This window comes from Bos taurus, chromosome X (assembly GCF_002263795.3).
Source record: "Bos taurus isolate L1 Dominette 01449 registration number 42190680 breed Hereford chromosome X, ARS-UCD2.0, whole genome shotgun sequence".
Lineage (NCBI taxonomy): Eukaryota > Metazoa > Chordata > Mammalia > Artiodactyla > Bovidae > Bos > Bos taurus.
Window position 1 is genome coordinate 116,045,508 of NC_037357.1, and position 22,440 is coordinate 116,067,947.

The 22,440-nt window shown below is 41.5% G+C and overlaps 1 protein-coding gene and 1 long non-coding RNA gene across 2 annotated transcripts in view; one reads left to right on the forward strand and one right to left on the reverse strand.

Moving 5' to 3' along the window:
- Positions 1-8,839: 8,839 nt before the first annotated feature.
- Positions 8,840-12,779, reverse strand: LOC529626 (melanoma-associated antigen B10). The gene is made up of 2 exons (XM_015461753.3): positions 12,653-12,779; positions 8,840-10,681 (listed from the first exon to the last, which is right to left on the reverse strand). The coding sequence occupies exon 2, from the start codon at positions 10,635-10,637 to the stop codon at positions 9,591-9,593; it is 1,047 nt and encodes a 348-aa protein (XP_015317239.1). The 5' UTR covers positions 10,638-10,681; positions 12,653-12,779; the 3' UTR covers positions 8,840-9,590.
- Positions 12,780-12,845: 66 nt separating this feature from the next.
- The window catches only part of LOC132344358 (uncharacterized), a 56,293-nt gene continuing 46,698 nt past the window's right edge, over positions 12,846-22,440 (forward strand). Inside the window, exon 1 of the long non-coding RNA XR_009493606.1 lies at positions 12,846-13,051. This is a non-coding gene — a long non-coding RNA (uncharacterized lncRNA). The remainder of the gene's footprint in view (positions 13,052-22,440) is intronic.

The window sequence follows — 22,440 nt, forward strand, 5'->3', positions numbered from 1 at the left end:
CCCTGTCCATCACCAACTCCCGGAGTTCACTCAGACTCACGTCCATCAAGTCAGTGATGCCATCCAGCCATCTCATCCTCTGTCGTCCCCTTCTCCTCCTGCCCCCAATCCCTCCCAGCATCAGAGTCTTTTCCAATGAGTCAACTCTTCGCATGAGGTGGCCAAAGTACTGGAGTTTCAGCTTTAGCATCATTCCTTCCAAAGAAATCCCAGGGCTGATCTCCTTCAGGATGGAGTGGTTGGATCTCCTTGCAGTCCAAGGGACTCTCAAGAGTCTTATCCAACACCACAGTTCAAAAGTATCAATTCTTCGGCGCTCAGCCTTCTTCACAGTCCAACTCTCACATCCATACATGACCACAGGAAAAACCATAGCCTTGACTAGATGGACCTTTGTTGGCAAAGTAATGTCTCTGCTTTTGAATATGCTATCTAGGTTGGTCATAACTTTCCTTCCAAGGAGTAAGCGTCTTTTAATTTCATGGCTGCAGTCACCATATGCAGTGATTTTGGAGCCCAAAAAAATACTTAGCCTTAAACCAAGACCACCCACACATGGCTCTTTAGATTTCGAAGGGTGAGATGAAGGGACTTCTGAACCTCATAGCCATACTGGAGCCTTCCAGAGCTGACAGCAGGAACAGACGACTGTGCTGCCCACATGTTCTGGGGTCCCCCCAGAAATCAAACAAAATTATCATCTTTACTTATGTTGGTGCCTGGGACCTGCTCTCCCTTTCCCTGAGCTGCCCAGGTGCAATGCCCTCAACCTTCTGAGTCCCCAGAGAGGAAACTCAGAAGGGACTACTTTAGGTAATTGCTGCACAGAAGTTGTCAGGAAAGAAAGCAGGGGTGAGGCTCTGGGGTCCACTCTCTTCTGGGATGTGGGGTCCCCTCAGACTCAATCAGAAACCTTACCTAAACTCCAAGCAGAGGCAGGAACTCTTCCCTCTGCTGACCTGATGCTGCCCACTTCAGATCAAAGTGTTCACATCCCTTAAACACCAGAGACAGAATGCAAGGGAAGCCATTTCCAGTCACCCTTTCTGGAGATCCCCAAATCTGACAACAGGGATGGGCCTCTGTACGGTGGCACCTCCTGTTCTGAAATGGCTGGTCCCTTTGACCTCATTCAGAGCCCTCACCTTTGTTAGAACCTAGGATTCCTCTATCTGCTGGCCTGAAACTGACAGGCTGGTCACTGTTATCACTGCCAAGTTTGATTTTACTATATTTACTGCAGATCATGTGATGATTTCAGGAATGGCTGGCTTAGAATCTTTTTATTATTAATTCTATTAGATTGGGATTATTACCATGAGAGAGATATAGCTTTGGACTCCACATATATCTGTCATCCCCAGTGCATTTAACAATGAACTACATCAACTACAATGGTTATCCATCTGTCTTCTAAATGTTTGCACTGTGGACCAGCACCCTACTCCAGTCAGTAGCTGGTAGCTACACAGACCACCAAACACAGCCAGAGTGCTTCTGCCCTCTGGTGTGCAAAGAAATCAGGAACCATGGAGGCAGATTGAGCTGGAAATAACACCAGAGTTGTTTTTCAAGGCATGTCTACACTCAGTCTTAATTCCCAGTCACTGAGGTAATTATCCTGAAGGAATTCCTTCTCCATTTTCCCCCTTCCTTGTAGCTGCATACCCTTTTCTCTACGCATTGGTAATACTTGCCCTATTTTAACTGATCTGGATCACCAGCCAATCCCATCCACTGCACAGCCTCAGCTTCAGCAGCAGGAGGGCCACATACACAGGGGAGAAATAGCTGTCTGTGTCAGGCATCAAGACAGCTCTCAGCCTGGGACACTGGCAAGACTGCACAGAACCACCAGGGTAGTGAAGAGATGTACTTTCCCACATTCTGTCAATAACATCACTCAGTGGGTGATACAGGAGAGCTAGCTATACTCTGCTTAATAGTGGGTAGGGGCATTCTAAGGGAGGGTGAGGTATCAGGCATGCCTGCCTCCTGAGAAACCTGTATGCAGGTCAAGAAGCAACAGTTAAAACTGGACATGGAACAATGGACTGGTTCCAAATTGGGAAAGGAGTACCTCAAGGCTGTATAGTGTCACCCTGCTTATTTAACTTATATGCAGAGTATATCATGTGAAATGCCAGGCTGAATGAAGCACAAGCTGGAATCAAGATTGCCAGGAGAAATATCAATAACCTCAGGCATGCAGATGACACCACCCTTATGGCAGAAAGCGAAGAGAAACTAAAGAGCCTCTTGATGAAAGTTAAAGAGGGAGTGAAAAAGCTGGCTTAAAACTCAACATTCGAAAAACTGAAGATCATGGTGTCTAGTCCCATCACTTCATGGCAAATAGAAGGGGAAACAATGGAAACCGTGACAGACTTTATTTTCTTGGGTTCCAAAATCACGGCAGATGGTGACTGCAGCCATGAAATTAAAAGATGCTTACTCCTTGGAAGAAAAGTTATAACCAATCTAGACAGTATATTAAAAAACAGAGACATTACTTTGCTGACAAAGGTCAGTCTAGTCAAAGCTATGGTTTTTCCAATAGTCATGTATGGATGTGAGAGTTGGACCATAAAGAAAACAGTGCCAAAGAATTGATGCTTTTGAACTGTGGTGTTGGAGAAGACTCTTGAGAGTCCCTTGGACTGTAAGGAGATCCAACCATTCAATTCTAAAGGAAATCAGTCCTGAATATTCTTTGGAAGGACTGATGCTGAAGCTGAAGCTCCAATACTTTGGCCACCTGATGGGAAGAACTGACTGATTGGAAAAGACCCTGATGCTGGGAAAGATTGAAGGCAGGAAGAGAAGGGGATGACAGAGGATGAGATGGTTGGATGGCATCACCGACTCAATGGACATGGATTTGAGCAAGCTCTGGGAGATGATGAAGGGCAGGGAAGTCTGGTGTGCAGCACTCAATGGGGTCACAAAGAGGCTGACATGACTGAGCAACTGAACAACTGGTCGTTTCATCCAGTGTATCTACCCACTCAGAACACTCTACAACTTCAAGGTGACGATGATGGAGAGATTCCCTAGCCTTTCCATGTAAACTGTCCAGTACCTTCCACCAGATTCTCTACCTTCTCTCCTTCTTATATGTTTTCTACCTTTTGGTGACAGCTCCCTGACTGTATACAGCTCCCTGACTTTCAGCTGCCCTGGGCTCTCTGGACTTGTTTCAATATTTGATCTCTCTCAGACTCTGGAAATTACTCCTCTGATCCCACCATCACCCATCCCAACATCCTCCTGATGCCCTTCACTCATTTAGTGATGTTTTTTTTCTGTCCAGGCTCATTTCTTGGTACACAGTCATTCTGATAAATCCTTGCTTCTCAAAGTAAAGGGAACATTTACTTGGCATATCAGAGTTTGTAAAGCATGCACCTAGGGGAATCCTGGTACTTAAGATATCACTGAAGAAATTTTGCTTTATATGGGTGTGTGAAGGAAAAAATTAATTTTCTGCTCAACCTATTAAGAAAAAAATCTATTTAGAAAATACAAATTACAGTAACATGAGATGATATATTTTCAATCAAAAGTTTGCCCCAAATTTAAAAGCTTGATGAAATAAAATTCCATTGAGTGCTTAATTTATTCACATACATAAATAAGTGAGAAGATAATTTGGTATAGCATTATTGGAACAGAATATCAGCAATATTCATAAAAATTTACTATCATCACACTCGAAGGAAGCACTTTGATCTAATTGTACTTTTGTATGTCTTTCATATGACAAATCATGCACATTTACCCAAAAATTTATGTTCAATGATGTTGGTATCAGTTCTATTAATCAAAACAGCAAATTCGAGACAACTTGTGTGTGTATCAGGAAGAGGATAATTAGATTAATCATGACACATACATACTTTGTAATTCCAGGGAGTAGGTAAAGAGTAACGTGATCTATATATACTCTCACAGAAAGATCCCACCTTCATTTTATTCAGTGACAAGGACAAGTCAGAACCATAGTGAGATATTTATGATAATACTATTTATGATAGTGTTACATATGTATTTTTAAAACCCACAGTGTATATTTCTAGCACAGGTATGTAAGACTGGCCCGGAATAAATGTTAAAATACTACACAGAATTTTTAATGCAATTACCACTGGGCAGGGATGAATCTTTAAGGAATGTGGTAAGGAAAAATAATTGTGATTTCTTCCTATTGTTAGAATGTTTTGGAAACAAGAATATATGTCCTTATTTCCTTTGTAGTTAAGATATTTAAATAAACATAACAGAAATAGTAGGTGTGTATTACTCAGATAAAGTTTTTGTAAGATATGATAAGAGAAGTGATTTCTGAATGGCTTAACATAAATTTTATTTCTTGTGCACATAAAATCTGCTGGGTACTGGCAGTGGAGGAGAGGGTCTATGTTGTCAGATAACTCAGGGATCCAGGCCACTTCCATCATGAGCTACCACATCTCAACACAGGCTCTCCACGTTTGCTGCTGAATGAAATAAGCATGGAGTTGTCCTGTGTGTGTGTGTGTGTGTGTGTATTAATTGCTCAGTCATGTCTGACTCTTTGTGACCCTATGGACTGTAGCCTGCCAGGCTCCTCTCCTCTGTCCATGGAATTCTCCAAGCAAGAATACTGGAGTGGGTTGCCATGCCCTCCTCCAGGGGATCTTCCCAACCCAGGGATCGGACCCAGGTCTCCTGCATTGCAGAAAGATTCTTTACCATCTGAGCCACCAAGTCCTGGAGTTGGCCTACCGGTTCTCAAATACCTGGGTCTGGAGGTGACAAGTATATTTCCACTCATATTTCAGTGTCAAGGATAGTCACATGACCATTCTTAACTATAAGTGATTGAGCATGTAGTCTTCATATGAACCAAGGATGGAGAGCGGGACACAAAGTGAATGAGCACTTGCAGATGTTCCCATTAACTGTTATACAGTATCTGCTCAAAAAAGAGCCACTATTAAAATTTGTTATGACTGTAGCCCTTGTCATTCCTGGAGGATTTTCTGAGATCAAATTCCCTTGCAAATCAGTAACTTTTTCTAGTGCCAGTATGTGACTGATGTTCTCAAATATAGGTTCACAGCCGCTTTCAAAAGGATCTCGTAAATCTCAGCAGGGAGGTGCACCCTTCTTCATTCTTAGCACCTTTCTGCACTGACCTTTTCAGTAATCTCTGTAATCTCAATACACTATTTTCCTTCTTCCTTCTGCTGCATGAAAAAAAATAATACTCGAGTCCCTGCTATTCACCACCTGTTGAACATGCCTGAATCGTGTACAGGTGTCTTTGACACACTGGAAAATCAGAGTTTCCCTCTGGGGCAGATACAGACAAGAGGTAGAAGAATGATGGTCATTTTTTTTTTCTTATTAAAGCTGGTATCTCCACCAAGAAGACATTTTCTACCTTTGTGTTAGACTCAATAGTTGTTCCACATAATGCCCATAACCTTACCCTGAAATTTGTGAATATGTCATGTTACATAGCCAAAGGTAGCTAGTGTGTGTAATAAAAATTATGGAATGAACCTTAAAAATGGGAGGTTATATTGAATTATCTGGGTGGGCCCAATTCAACTACATGAACCACAAGAGACAGATTCAATGTGCTGTTTCAGAATCAGGGGCCCATTTGCAAGGACTGAAGAAAGGCCTAGAGGAACTATGGCATCTCCAACTGATAGTCTACAAGGAGATAGCCTCATTCTTATAACTACAAATAAGTGAATTCTTCTTAGAACTGGATTCTGAGAGCAACCTGAGTCAGTGTGGAATGCGATTCTTCTCAGTACCTCCCAGTGAGAACCCAGACTCTGACAGCTTGAATTGGGCTTGCATAACCCTGAACAATGACCACAGCACAGCCAACCCATATTTCTCATTTACAGAAATATGAGATAAATGTGTGTCGTTGTAAGTTCCTTAACTTATGGCCATTTGTCTGCGATAAAAACATACTAAATGTTCCTAAAAATCTGAGTTTGGGGTAATGCAGTTCCTACAGATGGTTGCTACACAGTGATTTCCTTAGTCCTTCCTCATCCTGCCACTTAGGAAAGAAGCTTTGGTTCTTGGCCACTTAGTTAAGCTCATGCTTCAGTGTAAGGATTCAGTGGTCAGTCTCAAATAAATCCAAGGTTAAATTTTCCTTTCTTACTAACTTCATCCACTCTCTAAAATCTTTTCCCTAACTTTAGGGTTATCTTTCAGTAACCTGTAGATCCCGTGTCAAACCAGACTCTACTCACAAGTCAACCTGGAAAAAAAAACTTTTAGTGGAAGTGCCTAAACCAGATGGGTGTGTGTGTGTGTGTGTTAGTCGCTCAGTCATGTCCGACTCTTTGTGACTCCATGGATTCTAGCTCACTGGGCTCTTCTGTCCATGTGATTCTCCAGGCAAGAATACTGGAGTGGGTAGCCAGTTCCTTCTCCAGGGGATCTTCCTGACCCAGGGAGTGAACCTGGGTCTCACACATTGTAGGCAGATTCTTTACCATCTAAGCCACCAGGGAAACCCATGTCTAAACTTCACTGTCGAAGTAGCCACATGAATGGGGCTATTGTTATCAGAGAGGTTCATAGTCAGGGATGGGACAGACAGGGGACATCTGCAGGGGGTTGGGAGGCCCTAAGTCAGGGAAAAGGCAAGTGATTCTGGGCTTTTTGTTCCACTGGGAGGAGAGAGCAGCCTTATGAAAGGATACTAGACAGCAGGTCAGGATCCAGACTGTGACAGGAGAAAGATGCAGGGCAAGAGTGATGTTATTTCTGAAAGTGCTTGATTAGGGCAGAGTCAGCTCCCAGGGAATTCTGGTGGGGGGAATGGCAGGAGGAGCCTAGGTGAGTTAAGTTCAGAGCCTAGACTGTATTGTTTTTAATTTGCATTTTCATTTATTATACATGGGGTAGTACATTGGCAATAGGGTCCTTCATTTCATCGCCTGAGAGACACTGTGGAGTGTTGAGACTAGAACTGAACTAAGAGACAAAACTGCTTCATTCAAGGAGTGTAATAGTGAAGGCCCTAAATGAATTCAGACCAGAGGTCTAGTCCCAGTTCTGACACTCATGAGCCATGTGAAGTCAGGAAAATTGTGAAGTTCTGTGAGGCTTTTCTATGAAGTGAGTTTGATAGGCCTTGCTGTGTAGGATTCCTGGGATATATGTAATACATGAAAGCACCAGGCATGGTGTCTGTCAAGTATTGGGTCTTTTGCAGTTATTGCTATTATTATTTTGATCCCAGATCCTACCAAAATCTGCTCTATGGTCTATTTAATCCACGAAATGACCAAGAATATGCAGAACCCTATGATATGGCACCAGAGAAGGCAATGGCAACCCACTCCAGTACTTTTGCCTGGAAAATCCCATGGATGGAGGAGCCTGGTTGGCTGCAGTCCATGGGGTTGCTAGGAGTCGGACATGACTGAGCGACTTCACTTTCACTTTTCACTTTCATGCATTGGAGAAGGAAATGGCAACCCACTCCAGTGTTCTTGCCTGGAGAATCCCAGGGACGGGGGAGCCTGGTGGGCTGCTGTCTCTGGGGTCACACAGAGTTGGACATGACTGAAGCAACTTAGCAGCAGCAGCAGCATGATATGGCACAATAAATCAACTAATATGATGCTTAACAAGTAAAACTAATATATAAGTTGTTGAGGTTATTTATTGTGTAAAGGAGTTTTTAAGGCTTCCCAAGCAGTGCAGTGGTAAAAAATCTGCCTGCCAATGCAGGAGGCACAAGAGATGTGGGTTTGATCTCTGGGTGGGGAAGATGCCCTGAAACAGGAAATGGCAACCCGCCATAGCATTCTTGCCTGGAGAATTCCATGGACAGAGGAGCCCAGTGGGCTACAGTTCATGAGGTCTCAAAGAGTTGGACATGACTGAGCATGCACACTCGAGCCCACATGCACATGCGTGTGCACACACACACACACACACGGGAGTCTTCCCCAGTTAGATGGAACTTAAGGATTCCAGAATTTGTGTCAAGTACCAATTCCTTCCATCCCTTCCAACCCGTTTCCCATTCAAACCACCTCTATTTTCATTTATTTCAATCCCATTAAAAATCTAGCCCTAACCTGGAGTTTGCCAAATTGCATACAAGACAACCTAATGAAATGAACTTCAAATGTAGTGGACTCGATCTCCCAGGCCAGAGCAAAGATGGCTAGCACAGTGGCTTCTGACCACACACGTCTATATATATAGAGTATCACCCGTTTCTCAGAAATTCCCTGGGCATGACGGGCATAAAACACATAGTTCATGTGCTGTGCTCACCTGCTCTGACAAAAGGACACTAGAAAGATGCAGGTCACCTTCCATTCTTATTCCAGGTGGAGAATTCTCTCCAGTTTATCCATGACTCAAATGTAACTGCAAGGAGTTTTCCATTTCAGGCTTTAGTCTCTCAACTCTGGACCCACTTTCTGAAGGTTTGACCCTTGCCCACCACTCCCACACCCTCATTTGCTCTACCTCCTAGCTTACCACAGCCTGACTCCCATTGAAGGATTTGCCATTTCTCAAACTCACTTGCCTCAGAGCGTTTACACTTGACTGTTCACGTCTGGATCCTCCAAAGTCCTCTCTTCCTTTTGATCTGTCCTTAGGTCTCAGAGTCTCTCACCATCTTTACTTTACAGCTGTTGCTAGACTCAAAAATTCTATGGGCACGCTTGGTCTTGTTTATCCTGATGTCCCCAGTAGTAGCCTAGAGCCTGTCAAAGAGCCTGCTCACGGAATGTTTGAGAAATAGATGAGACAGTGTGAAAGAGATCTTATTTATTATGATGTAAGTAAAGTAAACACATTCAAGTATATTATATCTCTCTTAGTTTTACAGAACAGACTAAATGTGATAAGGCATGTAAAACTTTATCACCTTTTACTTTTTTTTGTATTTCTTTTTTTTGGGGTTTTTTAATGCATTTTTTAAATTATTTTTTAACTTTACAATATTGTATTGGTTTTGCCATATATCAACATGAATCCGCTACAGGTATACACGTGTTCTCCATCCTGAACCCTCCTCCCTCCCTGTACCATCCCTCTGGGTCATCCCAGTGCACCAGCCCCAAACATCCAGTATCGTGCATCGAACCTGGACTGGCAACTCATTTCATATATGATATTATACATGTTTCAATGCCAGTCTCCCAGATCATCCCACCCTCTCCCTCTCCCACAGAGTTCAAAAGATCTGAGCCATTTTACTGCTGATTTCTTTTCACATTTCCTTGGAAATGCCTAATACATTGACATGTTATCTTGTTCTTAATAAGTAAATAGGACTTAAAGTTTCCCAATTTATTCTATAAAATAGTAAAACTTACTTTTAAACCTCATAAACATCAATACATGTCTGATTTATATTATTCATAAATTCAGATTCTGAAGCTAGTTAAACTTTCTACTAAAAGGAGAAATATTCATGCAAATTTATCTACATAGAACAGGAACACAAACATGTTATATACTCTCTTTTCTCCAGCCCTTCCCCAACCTTCCACTAGTGAGAACATTAGCTGTTCTCTTCAAATTTTCCTCAGCCTTCACTTGGTGGAGGAAGAGCTGTGGGCTTTGGCCCAGGTGCGGGCACGGGCCAAAGCAGCGGTACGAGCCCTGGCTGAAGCTCGAGCTTGGGCTCTCTCTTCCTCATCTTTCAAAGCCTCCTCATACAAGGATGGGAAGGCAGCAGGGACTTTACCATGGATCCTAGCTACAAACTCCAGCACTTTCATCTTGGTGGTTTCAGAGTAGGCTCTCGGGCCCCACAGAAACTCATAGACTGGAGGATCACTATTGGCCACCTGGCGGTACTCCAGATACTTTTTCTGCACTAAATCTTTGGTGATGAGCCGCTTCACATCCCCATAGATGCGATCCTTCTTCTCCTCATATAACTCCATCAGATTCAGCACTTTCCACACTTGCTCCTCAGTGGCGCAGTTGCCCTTCGTGAGGATCACACCCAGGACAATCATCAGCAGACCAGTCTTGGGAATCTCTCTGTCATTACCTGTCTTTTCATCACAGCCCAGTTCCAGTTTATTGACAAGGACATAAATACCCCTGTTGGGATCCGTTTCCTTCACGTCGAGGCCAAACAGCAGCTCCAGATGCTCAGAGGCTTTCTTGAGGATCTCACTGAAGAGATTCTTGTGCTTGTGGATTACCTTTCTCAGCATATCTCTCTTGGTCACAGGCTCTTTCATTTGATACTTGTACAGAAGGTAATTCACCAACAAAGGAACCTTCTCGTCTACAAGATCTTTGGAAGACTGCTCAGTGGTATCTTTACTCTGAGAGACTTTTGGCCTTTCCTTTCCTTGATCGGTGGCACCTTCACTAAATTTTGCATCTGAAACAGAGGCAGCAACAGTGGTGGTGGAGCAGACTTTGCCAGGCACTTGAAGACTGCTGGATGTTCCAGTGGCAGCTGAGCTCTGGGGAACATCTTCAAAAGAAGGAGATGGGGAAGAAGGGAATTCTTCTTCCTCTGGTTCAGTGGGCTGAGCTTCCACCAGATCACTGGGCTCTTGTCGAGCCTGGCGGCGTTTTGCACGGGCGCGAAGCTTACTCTTCTGACCCCGAGGCATGATGATTGACAGTACGTGAGAAAGAAGGTAAATGACTCTATCACCTGGAGGAAAGAGGACGAAATGGTGTGAGCCTTCAGTGGGGATAACAGCCCCCTCTGCAGGTTTCCTTGCAGGCACTGCTCTAGAAACCCATAAGGCTCCTCTTCCCTGATCAGCCTTTCCCCTGAAGACGGTGTAGAAGTAACTAGAGTTCACCTTTAGGCTGCAGCTCTCCAGCCCTACCTGGGTCCTACTGGAGCTGATATAGAGTCTGGCCAGTCCGGGCCCTCTGGAGCCTCACCTATTCTGGAGTAGCAGGCGTTTCTGTCAGTTCACAATCAGGGCCGTTACCTTGACTTCTGGCAGAACCCGAGGTCCTGTGCTTAACTGCTCTCACGCTGACTCGTCACTCCAAAGCCCTTACATCTCTGACATCGTGGAGGGGGAACTGAAAGGGGACATCACTCTGGGATGGCAGCAGTGACAGAGCTCTCCGGGACTGTCTCAACCCTAGGAGAATCAGGATTCTCACCCCTCACTCAGAGGCCTTACCTTGGTTTCTTGCAGGACCTAAGACTTCTCCCTTGGCTGACCTTAGACCTACCCCTTTGGAGCAAGGCCTTCACCTCTCTGAAAAGTCCTTAGAGAAGTTTAGGGAGGTCTCACTTATACATATCTTCACCAGGAACTCTTGCCAGGGATGACATCACATGTAGGGCTCTGTGAAACACCCTCTGTTCTGTGATGAGTTGTCCCCTCAACCCTCGGGTTCCTGATAGTAATTCCTCCCCTTGACTAACTGGTGTCTTCCCTTCTTCAGATCTGAGGCCTATAATAATCAAACCAAGGCCCTCATCCCCCTGGTATCTTGGAATATACAGTGGGGGTGGGGGGCAGACTCAGTATGACAGGTCTCTGAAGGGCTTCCCAGGGCTGGTCACAGAGGAAGGGCCTGACTCGGTGTACCACCCTTCAGTCCTCCCTATGACTTCTAGAAGGGCCTGGCTGGATCAATTCCTTGTAATAGGACCCTCTTCTCTCTGTGACCACTGAGGATAAAGTGAGAGATGTCTTAGCTTGACAGCCCTGCTTAGCTTGACACCAGGGCTTATAACAGGGTGGCGCTCTGTGGGGCCCCTCTTTGTCTTAAGGGAGGACTTCCTACAGTCCTTGCTTAAGGTTCTGAACTTAAAGCCACCCCAAGGACTCCTCCCTCTGCTAGCCTGAATAATCTAGCATTAGACCAAGGCTATTATACACCTCCCTTCCTCCTCCCTCTGCTCCCCACCTCTTCACCCCCGCCCCCTCCCCAAACACCCCGCCCCCTCCCCAAACACCCCGCCCTCGCCTCTTCACACCCCCGCCCCCTCTTCAAACACCCCCTTCACCCAATCCCCCTGGTCCCCTCCCCCAACACTCCCATCCTTACCCCCGCATACCCCCACTAACTTCCCCTACCCCCTGCACTCCCCTCCCCATGGGAAGGTGAGGTGAGGGGGCATGTGGACCTTATGGCCCTGCGAGGAACACCCAGGGCTGACCACATGGACGGGGCTCTATAGGCTCGGCTCAGGGGAGGCCATTTCCCCTAAAATGCAAACAGGGGCATTTATTGACTCCTGGCCAGGCCTGGTATTCCATTCTCTACTGGCTTGAGACAGGCATCCCCCTGGTCAAGTATCTTAACCTCCTGGAGTGGCCAGACGGGACATTAGGTGTGCCGTCACCCATACGTGGGGTCTGACGGGACCAACTGCCGCGACAGGGAACCCAGGGGATGCCTCTATTATGGGAAAGGGGACGTTCCGCCGAACTCACAAAGGGTTGTTCGTTGATCCTGAGAGGCCCTGCATTCCGCTGCTGGCTTGACGCCAACACCCTGGTCCAATGTTACTATTTTCCTAAGTTCTAGAATATGTCGGCAATATGTCGGACGATCCCTGACCAGCGTCTGACAGGACCCAAGATGGGGCAGAACTTTAGTGCATACGGGGCCTTCTGTCTTTTGAGTTAGAGGGTCCCTCAAACCTTACCTTAACTCTGGTAAAACTCTACCCCTGGTAAAACTCGGACGTCTCTCTCGACCGACCGGATGCCACGCTTCTTCCACCACACAGTCTCACTGCCTAACCTCTGGAGGCGGAAGTCAGTGTGCCGCACATCCGGGGACCTCGGCCCACGCACCCCGTGCTCTCCACGCCCACCGCCCTGCCCCCCAGGCTAGAAAGCAGAGGTGGGGCTTGAGTCTGAAGTGTCTTCCATTATGGATGGTACCCAAAGCCCTCTCTGTGGAGTTAGGGCCTCATTTTGGCTCCTGATGGATTGATTAAAGGCTCCTTGGGAAATGCCACCTCCGTGTAAGCTCCGGACAGTTTCTCAGACTCTTGCCGACAGTGGGTGATGTGAGATGAAGATGCTGCCGCGCGCGTGAGGTAGGGGGACTAGAACGGGTTCTGGGCTGTTAAGAAAAAATTGCATAGCAATGATGGATCTCGTCACTTGTAAATATACTCTCCTGAGTCTGTTAGAAAAATCCTACTTTCTATAGGGAAGAGTCAGATCTGCATAATTTTAGGAACCCAGATCTTTTTATCTTACCTAACATTGCACAGGATAGTGAAATTGATTGCAATTTTGACTCTCATTTATGACGAATATATTATATATCTATTCTAATAATTGCTGCTTTGTACGCAAGGCCCTTGGTTTTGCTACAATTGTCTGTACACCAGCTTTTGAAGTCACTTATTCATTTGAATTATCCGTGGCCTTTTCCTTTCTGTTTCTGTAAAATGATGATCAGATTTACAATGAACAATTTCTGTTTCTTTTTAATAGTTCTAGCATTTATTTATTTTTGTATGCTTATTCTCTGGTTATGCATTCCAGTCCAATTTTAAACAGAGTTGGTAGCGTGCTGCTTGCTGTGTCTTGTTCCTTACCTTAACAGTAATGCTGACATTTCGCATTTAACATTTCGTTTACTGTAGATTTTAGGAAATGCAAATTCCCTTCTAATGTTAGTTTGCTACATAGTATTATTATGCATTCATGTTTAATTCTTCTCAAAAGCTTTTTCTGCATTTCATCACATGGTCAAATTAATTTTGAAATTTTATCTGTTAATGTGGTAATGTTTTAGGCAGTTTTTTCCTAATGTTATATCATCATTACGTTTCTTGGATTCAGCTTCTTCGTTTTTCCGTTTAATTCACTGCTGTATTTAAACTTCTATGGATTTATTTAGGATCGTTTCCTGTGTGGGGGGTGAGTTTGGCTCAAGTATTCTGTTTTCAGGGTGTCCTCAGCTGGTTTTCTTATCAGGGAGAGCTAGCCAGGGAAAATTATTTAAAAGATTTCTCCTTTTTTTTTTTTTAATGCTTTTGATGTGTTTACATAAGATGGTGGTTAATTTTTTGCTTATTATATAATTTGATAGACCTGTCTTGTCCTGAAACATTTGAAAGTGTTGAGGAGAGTTTCAGTTTGTATTTCTCAACTAGAGTTTTCTATTTCTGTTTGGACCACTTGGATAATTAATATTTTTTCTAAATACTTGTCTGTTTTCACTGAGGTTTCAAATTTAATGGCAACATGTATGTTATTTTTATTGGAGAAATTCTCAAACATACACAATGGTAAAGAAACTAGTGTAGTAAAATTAATACACCTGATATCAGAATCAACAATCATCAATACATACTCAATCTCATTCCCATTTATACCCTAGGTACCCCAATCTCTGCCACTGAAATAATGAGAAACAAATCCTAGATATAATATCCTTGCATCTTTAAATATGTCAATACCTGTTTCCAAAAGATAGATATTCTTTATGAAGCACAAACCAATTACACATATCCTACCTTAAAAACTAACTATAATATCAACAAATGTCCATTTATTTTTCACATTTACCTGATACTTTTAAGTGTTTTGCCCTTGAATTAGGGTCAGATGAAGTCTATGCATTGTCAATGTTTTTTTGTCATTATGCTTTCTTTTATGCTTTATATTTTTATGCTTTTAACTTATAGATCTTATCCTCCCCTCCCCCCATAGATACATTACTTCTTTTCTTTGTCATTTATTTGGTTGTTGTTGGGGGGAATAAAAACCTCATCATATGTTCAGTCCAGTTTCCTATGGCTTGGATTTTGCTGATTGCAACATTGATGTCCTTCTCCCCCTGTATTTCTCTAAATAGATTGAAGTTGGATCAGATTAAGGTTTAACTTTTTTATCTCTATTTTTTTTTTTTTCCCTATGGAAAGACCACTGCATGGGTGGTACAGTGAACTTTCATTACTAGGAACCGAATGTATGTCTCTGTTTGTACTGATGTTTGCAGTCTTTGAAGAGTAGCATTTTGTTCATTTGATAAGTCCTGCCTGAGTCTTTGCAGTAGACTGCAGCACGCCAAGCTTCCCTGTCCTTCACTGTCTCCCAGAGTTTGCTCAAATTCATGTCCAGTGAGTCAGTGATGCTATCTAATCATCTCATTCTCTGCCTCCCTCTTCTCCTTTTGCCTTCAGTCTTTTCCAGCATCAGGGTCTTTTCCAATGATGTGGCTCTTTGCATCAGGTAGCCAAAGTATTGGAGTTTCAGCTTCAGCATCAGTCCTTCCAATGAATATTCAGGGTTGATTTCCTTTAGGATTCACTGGTTTGATCTCCTTGCAGTCCAGTGGACTCTCAAGAGTCTTGTCCAGCACCACAATTCAAATGCATCAGTCCTTTGGTGCTCAGCCTTCTTTATGGTCCAACTCTCACAGACACATATATGACTACTGGAAAAACCATAGCTTTGACTATGCGGACCTTTGTCAGTAAAGTAATATCTCTGCTTTTTAATATGCTGTCTAGGTTTGTCTGGGCTTCCACTGGGGCTTCCCTGGTGGCTCAGTGGTAAAGAATCTTACCTGCCAATGCAGGAGACAAGAGACATGGGTTTGATCCTGAGTCGGAAAGATCTCCTGGAGGAGGGCATGGCAACTCACTCCAGCTTTCTTTACTGGAGAATCCCATGGACAGAGGAGCCTGGAGGGCTACAGTTCATAGGGTCGCAGAGTCAGACATGACTGAAGCGACTGAGCACTAGGTGTGTCATAGCTTACCTTCCAAGGAGCAAGCGTCTTTTAATTCCATGGCTGCACTCACCATCTGCAGTGATTTTGGAGCCCAAGAAAATAAAATCTGTCACTGCTTCTACTTTTTCCCCTTCTATTTGCCATGAAGTGATGGGACTGGATGCCATGATCTTAGTTTTCTGACTGTTGATTTTTAAGCCAGCCTTTTCACTCTCCTCTTTCACTCTCATCAAGAGGTTCTTTAATTCCTCTTCACTTTATGCCATTAGAGTGGTATCATCTGCATGTCTGAGGTTGTTGATATTTCTCCCGATAATCTTTATTCCAGGTTGTGATACATCCAGCCCGGCATTTTGCATGATGTTCTCTGCATTTACGTTAAATAAACAGGGTGACAATATACAGTGTTGTCATACTCCTTTCTCAGTTTTGAACCTGTCTGTTGCCCCATGTCTGGTTCTAACTGTTGCTTCTTGACCTGCATACAGGTTTTTCAGGGGTCAGGGAAGATGATCTGTTATTCTCTTTAATCATTTTCTACAGTTTGTTGTGATCCACAAAGTCAAAGGCTTAGTCAATGAAGCAGAAGCAGATGTTTTTCTGGAATTCCCTTGCTTTTTCTATGATCCAATAGATGTTGGCAATTTGATCTCTGGTTCCTCTGCCTTTTTCTAAACCCAGCTTGAATGTCTGGAAGTTCTCCGTTCACATACTGTTAAAGCCCAGCTTGATGGACTTTGAGCATTACCTTGCTAGCATGTGAAAAGAGCACAATTGTACGGTAGTTTGAACATTCTTTGCCACTGCCCTTCTTTGGGATTGAAATGAAAACTGACCTTTTCCAGTCCTTGTGGCTACTGCTGAGTTTTCCACATTTGCTGACATATTGAGTGCAGCACTTTCACAGCATCATCTTTTAGGATTTGAAATGGCTCAGCTAGAATTCCATCACCTCCATTAGCTTTGTTCCTAGTGATGCTTGCTAAGGCCCACTTGACTTCACATTGCAGGATGTCTGGCTCTAGGTGAGTGATCACACCATCATAGTTATCTGGGTCACGAAGATTGTTTTTGTATAGTTTTGTGTATTCTTGCCAGCTTTTCATAATCTTTTCTGCCTTCATTGGGTCCTTACCATTTCTGTCCTTTATCATGCCCATCCTTGCATGAAATATTCCCTTAATACCTTCAATTTTCTTGAACAGGTCTCTAGTCATTCCCATTCTATTGTTTTCCTTTCTTTTTTTGCATTGTTCATTTCAAAAGGCTTTCTCTCTCCTTGCTATTCTTTGGAACTCTGCATTTAAATGGGTATATCTTTCCCTTTCTCCCTTGCTTTTCATTTCTCTTCTTGCCTCAGTGATTTGTAAAGCCTCCTCAGAGAACTAATTTGCTTCTTGCATTTCTTTTTCATTGGGATGATTTTGGTCACTACCTCCTGTACAGTGTTACAAACCTCTGTCATAGTTCTTCAGGCACTCTGACTACCACATCTGATACCTTGAATCTATTCATCACCTCCATTGTATAATCGTCAGGGCTTTGATTTACATCATACTTGAATTGCCTAATGATTTTCCCTATTGTCTTCAACTTAAGCCAGAATTTTGCAATAAGGAGCTCGTGATCTGAGCCACAGTCAGCTCTAGGTCTTGTTTTTGCTGACTGTAGAGGTTCTCCATCTTAGGATGTGGAGAATGTAATAATTCTGATTTCAGTATTTACCATCTGGTGATGTGCATGTGTAGAGTTGTCTCTTGTGTTGTTGGAAAAGGGTGTTTACTATCACCAGTGTGTTCTCTTGGAAAAACTCTATTAACTTTTGCCCTGCTTCATTTTGTACTCCAAGGCCAGACTTGCCTGTTACTCCAGTTATCTCTTGACTTCCTACTTTTGTTTTCCAATCCCCTATGATGAAAAGGACATATTGTTTTTTGTGTTAATTCTATAAGGTCTTGTAGGTCTTCATAGAAACGGTCAACTTCAGCTTCTTCAGCAACAGTGGTTGGGGCATAGACTTGGATTACTGTTATGTTGAGTCATTTGCCTTGGAAACGAACCAAGATCATTCTGTTGTTTTGGAGGTTGCACCCAAGTACTGCATTTTGGACTCTTTCGTTGACTGTGAGGGTTACTCCATTTCTTCTAAGGGATTCTTGCCCACGGTAGTAGATATCATGGTCATCTGAATTAAATTTGCCATTTCCGTACATTCTTGTTCACTGATTCCTAAGATGTCAATGCTCATTCTTGCCATCTCCTGCTTGACCATGTCCAATTTGCCTTGATTCATGGACCTAACAGTCCAGGTTCCTATGCAATATTGAGCTATTAGTAATTGCCCTCTGCTCTTCCCCAGTAGCATTTTGGACACCTTCCGACCTGGGAGGGCTCATCTTCTGGTCTCATATCTTTTTGCTTTTTCATACTGTTCATGGGGTTTCATGGCAATAATACTGGAGTGGTTTGCCATTCCCTCCTCCAGTGGACCATGTTTTGTTAGAACTGCCCATTATGACCCATCTGTCTTGGGTAGCCCTGCACAACCTGGCTCATAGCTTCATTAAGTTATGCAAGCTCCTTTGCCATGACAAAGCTGTGATCCGTGAAGGGGGAAGATTAGCATATTTATCCATTAATTAATTGATAGTTGCATAATATTAATTTTCTCTATTATTTCTTCCAAGTTTGCTAGATGACATATATATCTATGTAGAAACCTATCCTTGTCCTCCATTTGGTAATGATATTTATACTATTCTCTTAGAATATTTAAGTTCTTTTTGCATCTATGTTTTGTACAGTGTTATTTAATTAATATAACTTCTGTTTCTTTCCTTTTTAATTGATAACTATAAAACTGTCAGTTGTATCAATCTTTTCAAAGAATAGGCTTTTGTTAGTTGGCTTCATTATCTTTTAATTAATCATTGCTACATTTTTCTTCATTATTTTCTGCATTGTATTTTGAGAGGTTGAATATTATGCTCTTTCTCTAGTTTCTTAAATTTTTTTGCATGTTTTAAATATTTCTAATTTTTTACCATTATGATTTTAGTTTCAAATAACTGTATTTTTATTTCCAGATACTGTTTTACTTCTTTTTCAAATTAGCCTGTTCTCTTCCCTAATTTCTTATTCTTATGGTCTCTATGCTTTCTATTGTCTTTAATGGATTTTATTTTTATATATTAGTTTCAGGTGTACAACATAATTCAATTTTTATATACTGTGAAAAAAATCACCTCATTAAGTCTAGTTTACACCCATCACCACATATAATTACATTTTTTTTTCATGTGGTGATTTTTCTATCTCTTAGATACATCACAGCTCACCTTACTCCTTTATCTGGAATTGATTCCTAATATTTATTGGTCTTAATTAGCCCAATCCCAAATGTAATAATAATAAAAAGAACAAAGTAACATCTCTTTGTAATTAAGTCTAGATAAGTTCTAGAAGAGTAATTTTTGAAGCCAGAACTTAAAAAAATCACATTTAAATAGTTTTAACTATATATAAGGTTGCTAATAAACAGAAGCAGTTGCTGTGAAATTACCATAAAAGTACAGGAAATAAATTACTTAAAATGAAAGAGAATAATAAACTAATTTATGGCAAACATGTTTATGTGACCTCAAGGCATAAGTTCCAAAGAAGAGAGTCAGGTGTGTGACATATTTGTATATTGCCTATACTGTGTTACAGAAAGATAAGCTTTTTAACTGTACATCTCACAAGTAGATGATATCTTGCTCAAAACTGACTACTCTTTGAGATTGCTCACCACGTTGGTCACTGTGCTTTACCTAGGCATTTGCTGTTTTCATTATCATATAGATCATATTTTGATATTCACATTGATTTTTGTTAACCACAAACCAGCTATTAAGATATAACTTATTTTAGCAAGTAATTCATGAACAGCCATCCTTACTCCATCTCTACTACTTCTATTATCCCTCAACTCCATATCTCATCAGTGATCCTCTACCCATCAGCAACAACCCAGTGTCTTATGATAGTATCTCACGTATATTCTTAGTATTCACCATATTCTTTTTTTTCTTTTTCTTTTTTCCACCACATTCTTAATCTCTGCCCTATTCATTAAGCTTTAACCAGTTATGGACTCTGTTTTCATATCTGTCTCCAGGGATTAGACTTGAGAATGAGCTGTGATTTTTGGCAATATAGAATTAGTTTTAAAGAACAACAAAAAAAATACTTCTATCATCATATAGCTTAGATATGGCAACTATCCATGTTTTTGTTTTATTTTTTTGCTTATCTTTACTTTTAGCTTATCTTTATTTTTTAGCATACTGCCTAGAAATTAGGGACAAATGTTAGCACTGCCTTTTTCGAGTTTATAATATAAAAACAGGAATAATAGAAGAGGAAGCACAGATTTCAAATATTCTCAACTGATAGTATTGTAATGAGTGTCCAAAGTCTCTTTTTTCATGTTGACTTATATGGGTTTCTAGGGTTCGTTCCTAATCATGGCATCATGCTGATACTATCTCTGAAGAAGATTCAATAGTATTCAGAGTCTACTGAGCTAGTAAAGTTTCTTGAAGTGAAGTGAAGTCGCTCAGTCATGTCCGACTCTTTGCAACCCCGTGGACTGTAGCCCACCAGGTTCCTCGGTCCATGGGATTCTCCAGGCAAGAATACTGGAGTGGGTTGCCATTTCCTTCTCCAGGGGATCTTCCCGACCCAGGGATTGAACCCAGGTCTCCCGCATTGCAGGCAGACGCTTTAACCTCTGAGCCACTAGGGAAAGTTTCTTAAGGGATCAAAAATGTCCTCTAATTCTAGCTTCCAAATTTCCCATAATGACATCAAGTGCAACTGCTAAAAATGATTGACTAAAACTGGGCCTCTTCTTTAGAGTAGTCTTTGTTGGTCCGTGATAGAAACAGCTTTGTGATGTTGTCCAAATCTCTAACGCCACCAGCACCAGTATCCTGGTTCAACACTGGGGCCAGGAGATTAATCCTGAAGCTGATGAAATCCAGGCAGAAGATATCTAAACTACTGATTACTGTAGCCAGCACCATAGTAGTATAGATAACTATGACATGGAATTAGTAGTATTGCTGCCCACGTGAATACAGAACTCAATGATGATATCTACGGCATCACATCTGGATATAAAACTACACTCCCCCCTCCTCCATAAACACATTTGAAATTGTGCAGTACTTTAAGAAAGAACATGAGGAAGGGGATAAGACAAGAGCCTATGACAGAAGTCATGAAATTTTTCAGTAGTTAAATACCTTTGTTACCCCATATTCTTGCACATAATACCATACAAACATTGTATACAGCTATTTAGATAATTATATAAGATAATTGATGCAAGTTATGAGTAGAATGAATTTGTTGCCTACAATTTTAAATTGTTTATTCTGCTTCAATACAGAAGAAATTCAGATTTAGGCACATAATTAGCAAAGGAGCGTATAGTGATGTAACTTAAATATTCACATATATTCCTCAAATGTGTGTAAATAAAAATATATAAATTTATATATACCATAAATATATAAATAATTCTGAAATATATATAAATTTAGATCCAAAGGATCTATAAATATGTAATATATACACATACATATTCTTACAGTTCTGACAACATTTAAAGTAAAAAATATGGACATAAGTAAAAATAGTGTATGTAAGAATAGAGGGTTCATTTTTATCATTATTTAATCTCAATGAGTTTGTTGTTCTGTTAAAAACAAACAAAAAACTACTTGTGCTGTAAGTAGACAAGTTAAAATGGTTGTAGAATTGCTTTGATAAATGATTGGTATGAAAAGTATATTACTTGATGTACACTTTTACACTTCACCATGTTATATATCTCACTTTTTAATGACATATTTGAAGCTAGTTAAACTATTTGAAGATGTTCAAACTTATGATACATATTAAAACAAAAATAGAAGCAAAATGAAAAATTTAAATGGTATTTTAAAGGCTGATTTTGTTTGTTTGTTGTTTGCAAACAAAAAAAATAGAGATATATGGTTGCTGTCAAGAACTGTGAAGAGGATAAGATTTTTATTCTTCTTGCAATATAACAAGTTAGCCTGTCACAGTTTCATGGATGCTGGCAGAAAACACAAGACTCTTGGATAAGAGACAAAGAACATTATTACTCATAGCAATGGTAGTGGCTAGAATATTGGCATTTCTTTACACTGGTTACCCAAGTCCTAGTAACCAGACTGACACGAAGAGGTCTAGGTGACACCAGAATGTACCAGAATGTGAGTTGCATTGCAGGAGAGGATCCCTGTGTTTAGGAAACCTGAATCTTGTATAACAGGCAGAAATCATGTCTTCTCCCTGCTCTGGAGACATTATTTATTATCTTCCAAGGCTGTTTGCCACACAGACTTTGTTGAAAAATCATCTGAAACAAAAGGCAACCAGTGTCTCACAAGATGTGCAGAAATGCAAGCGACCCATAGAGAATTGTCCCTAGTCTTTACATGTTTTATTTAATAGTCATTTGGATAGTTGATTCTCTCCTTAGACCTAAACTTTTGGTGAAGTAATATGAATGGATTATTTGTGGAAAAATAACCTTTGCAAAAATGTATTGTCTCAATCAATCCATTTTCTTAACATCCATCTAGTGCACATTTTATTGAGAGAATATAAACAGTAGGACATAAATTAAAAATGCACATAAACAAATTGGTTTCA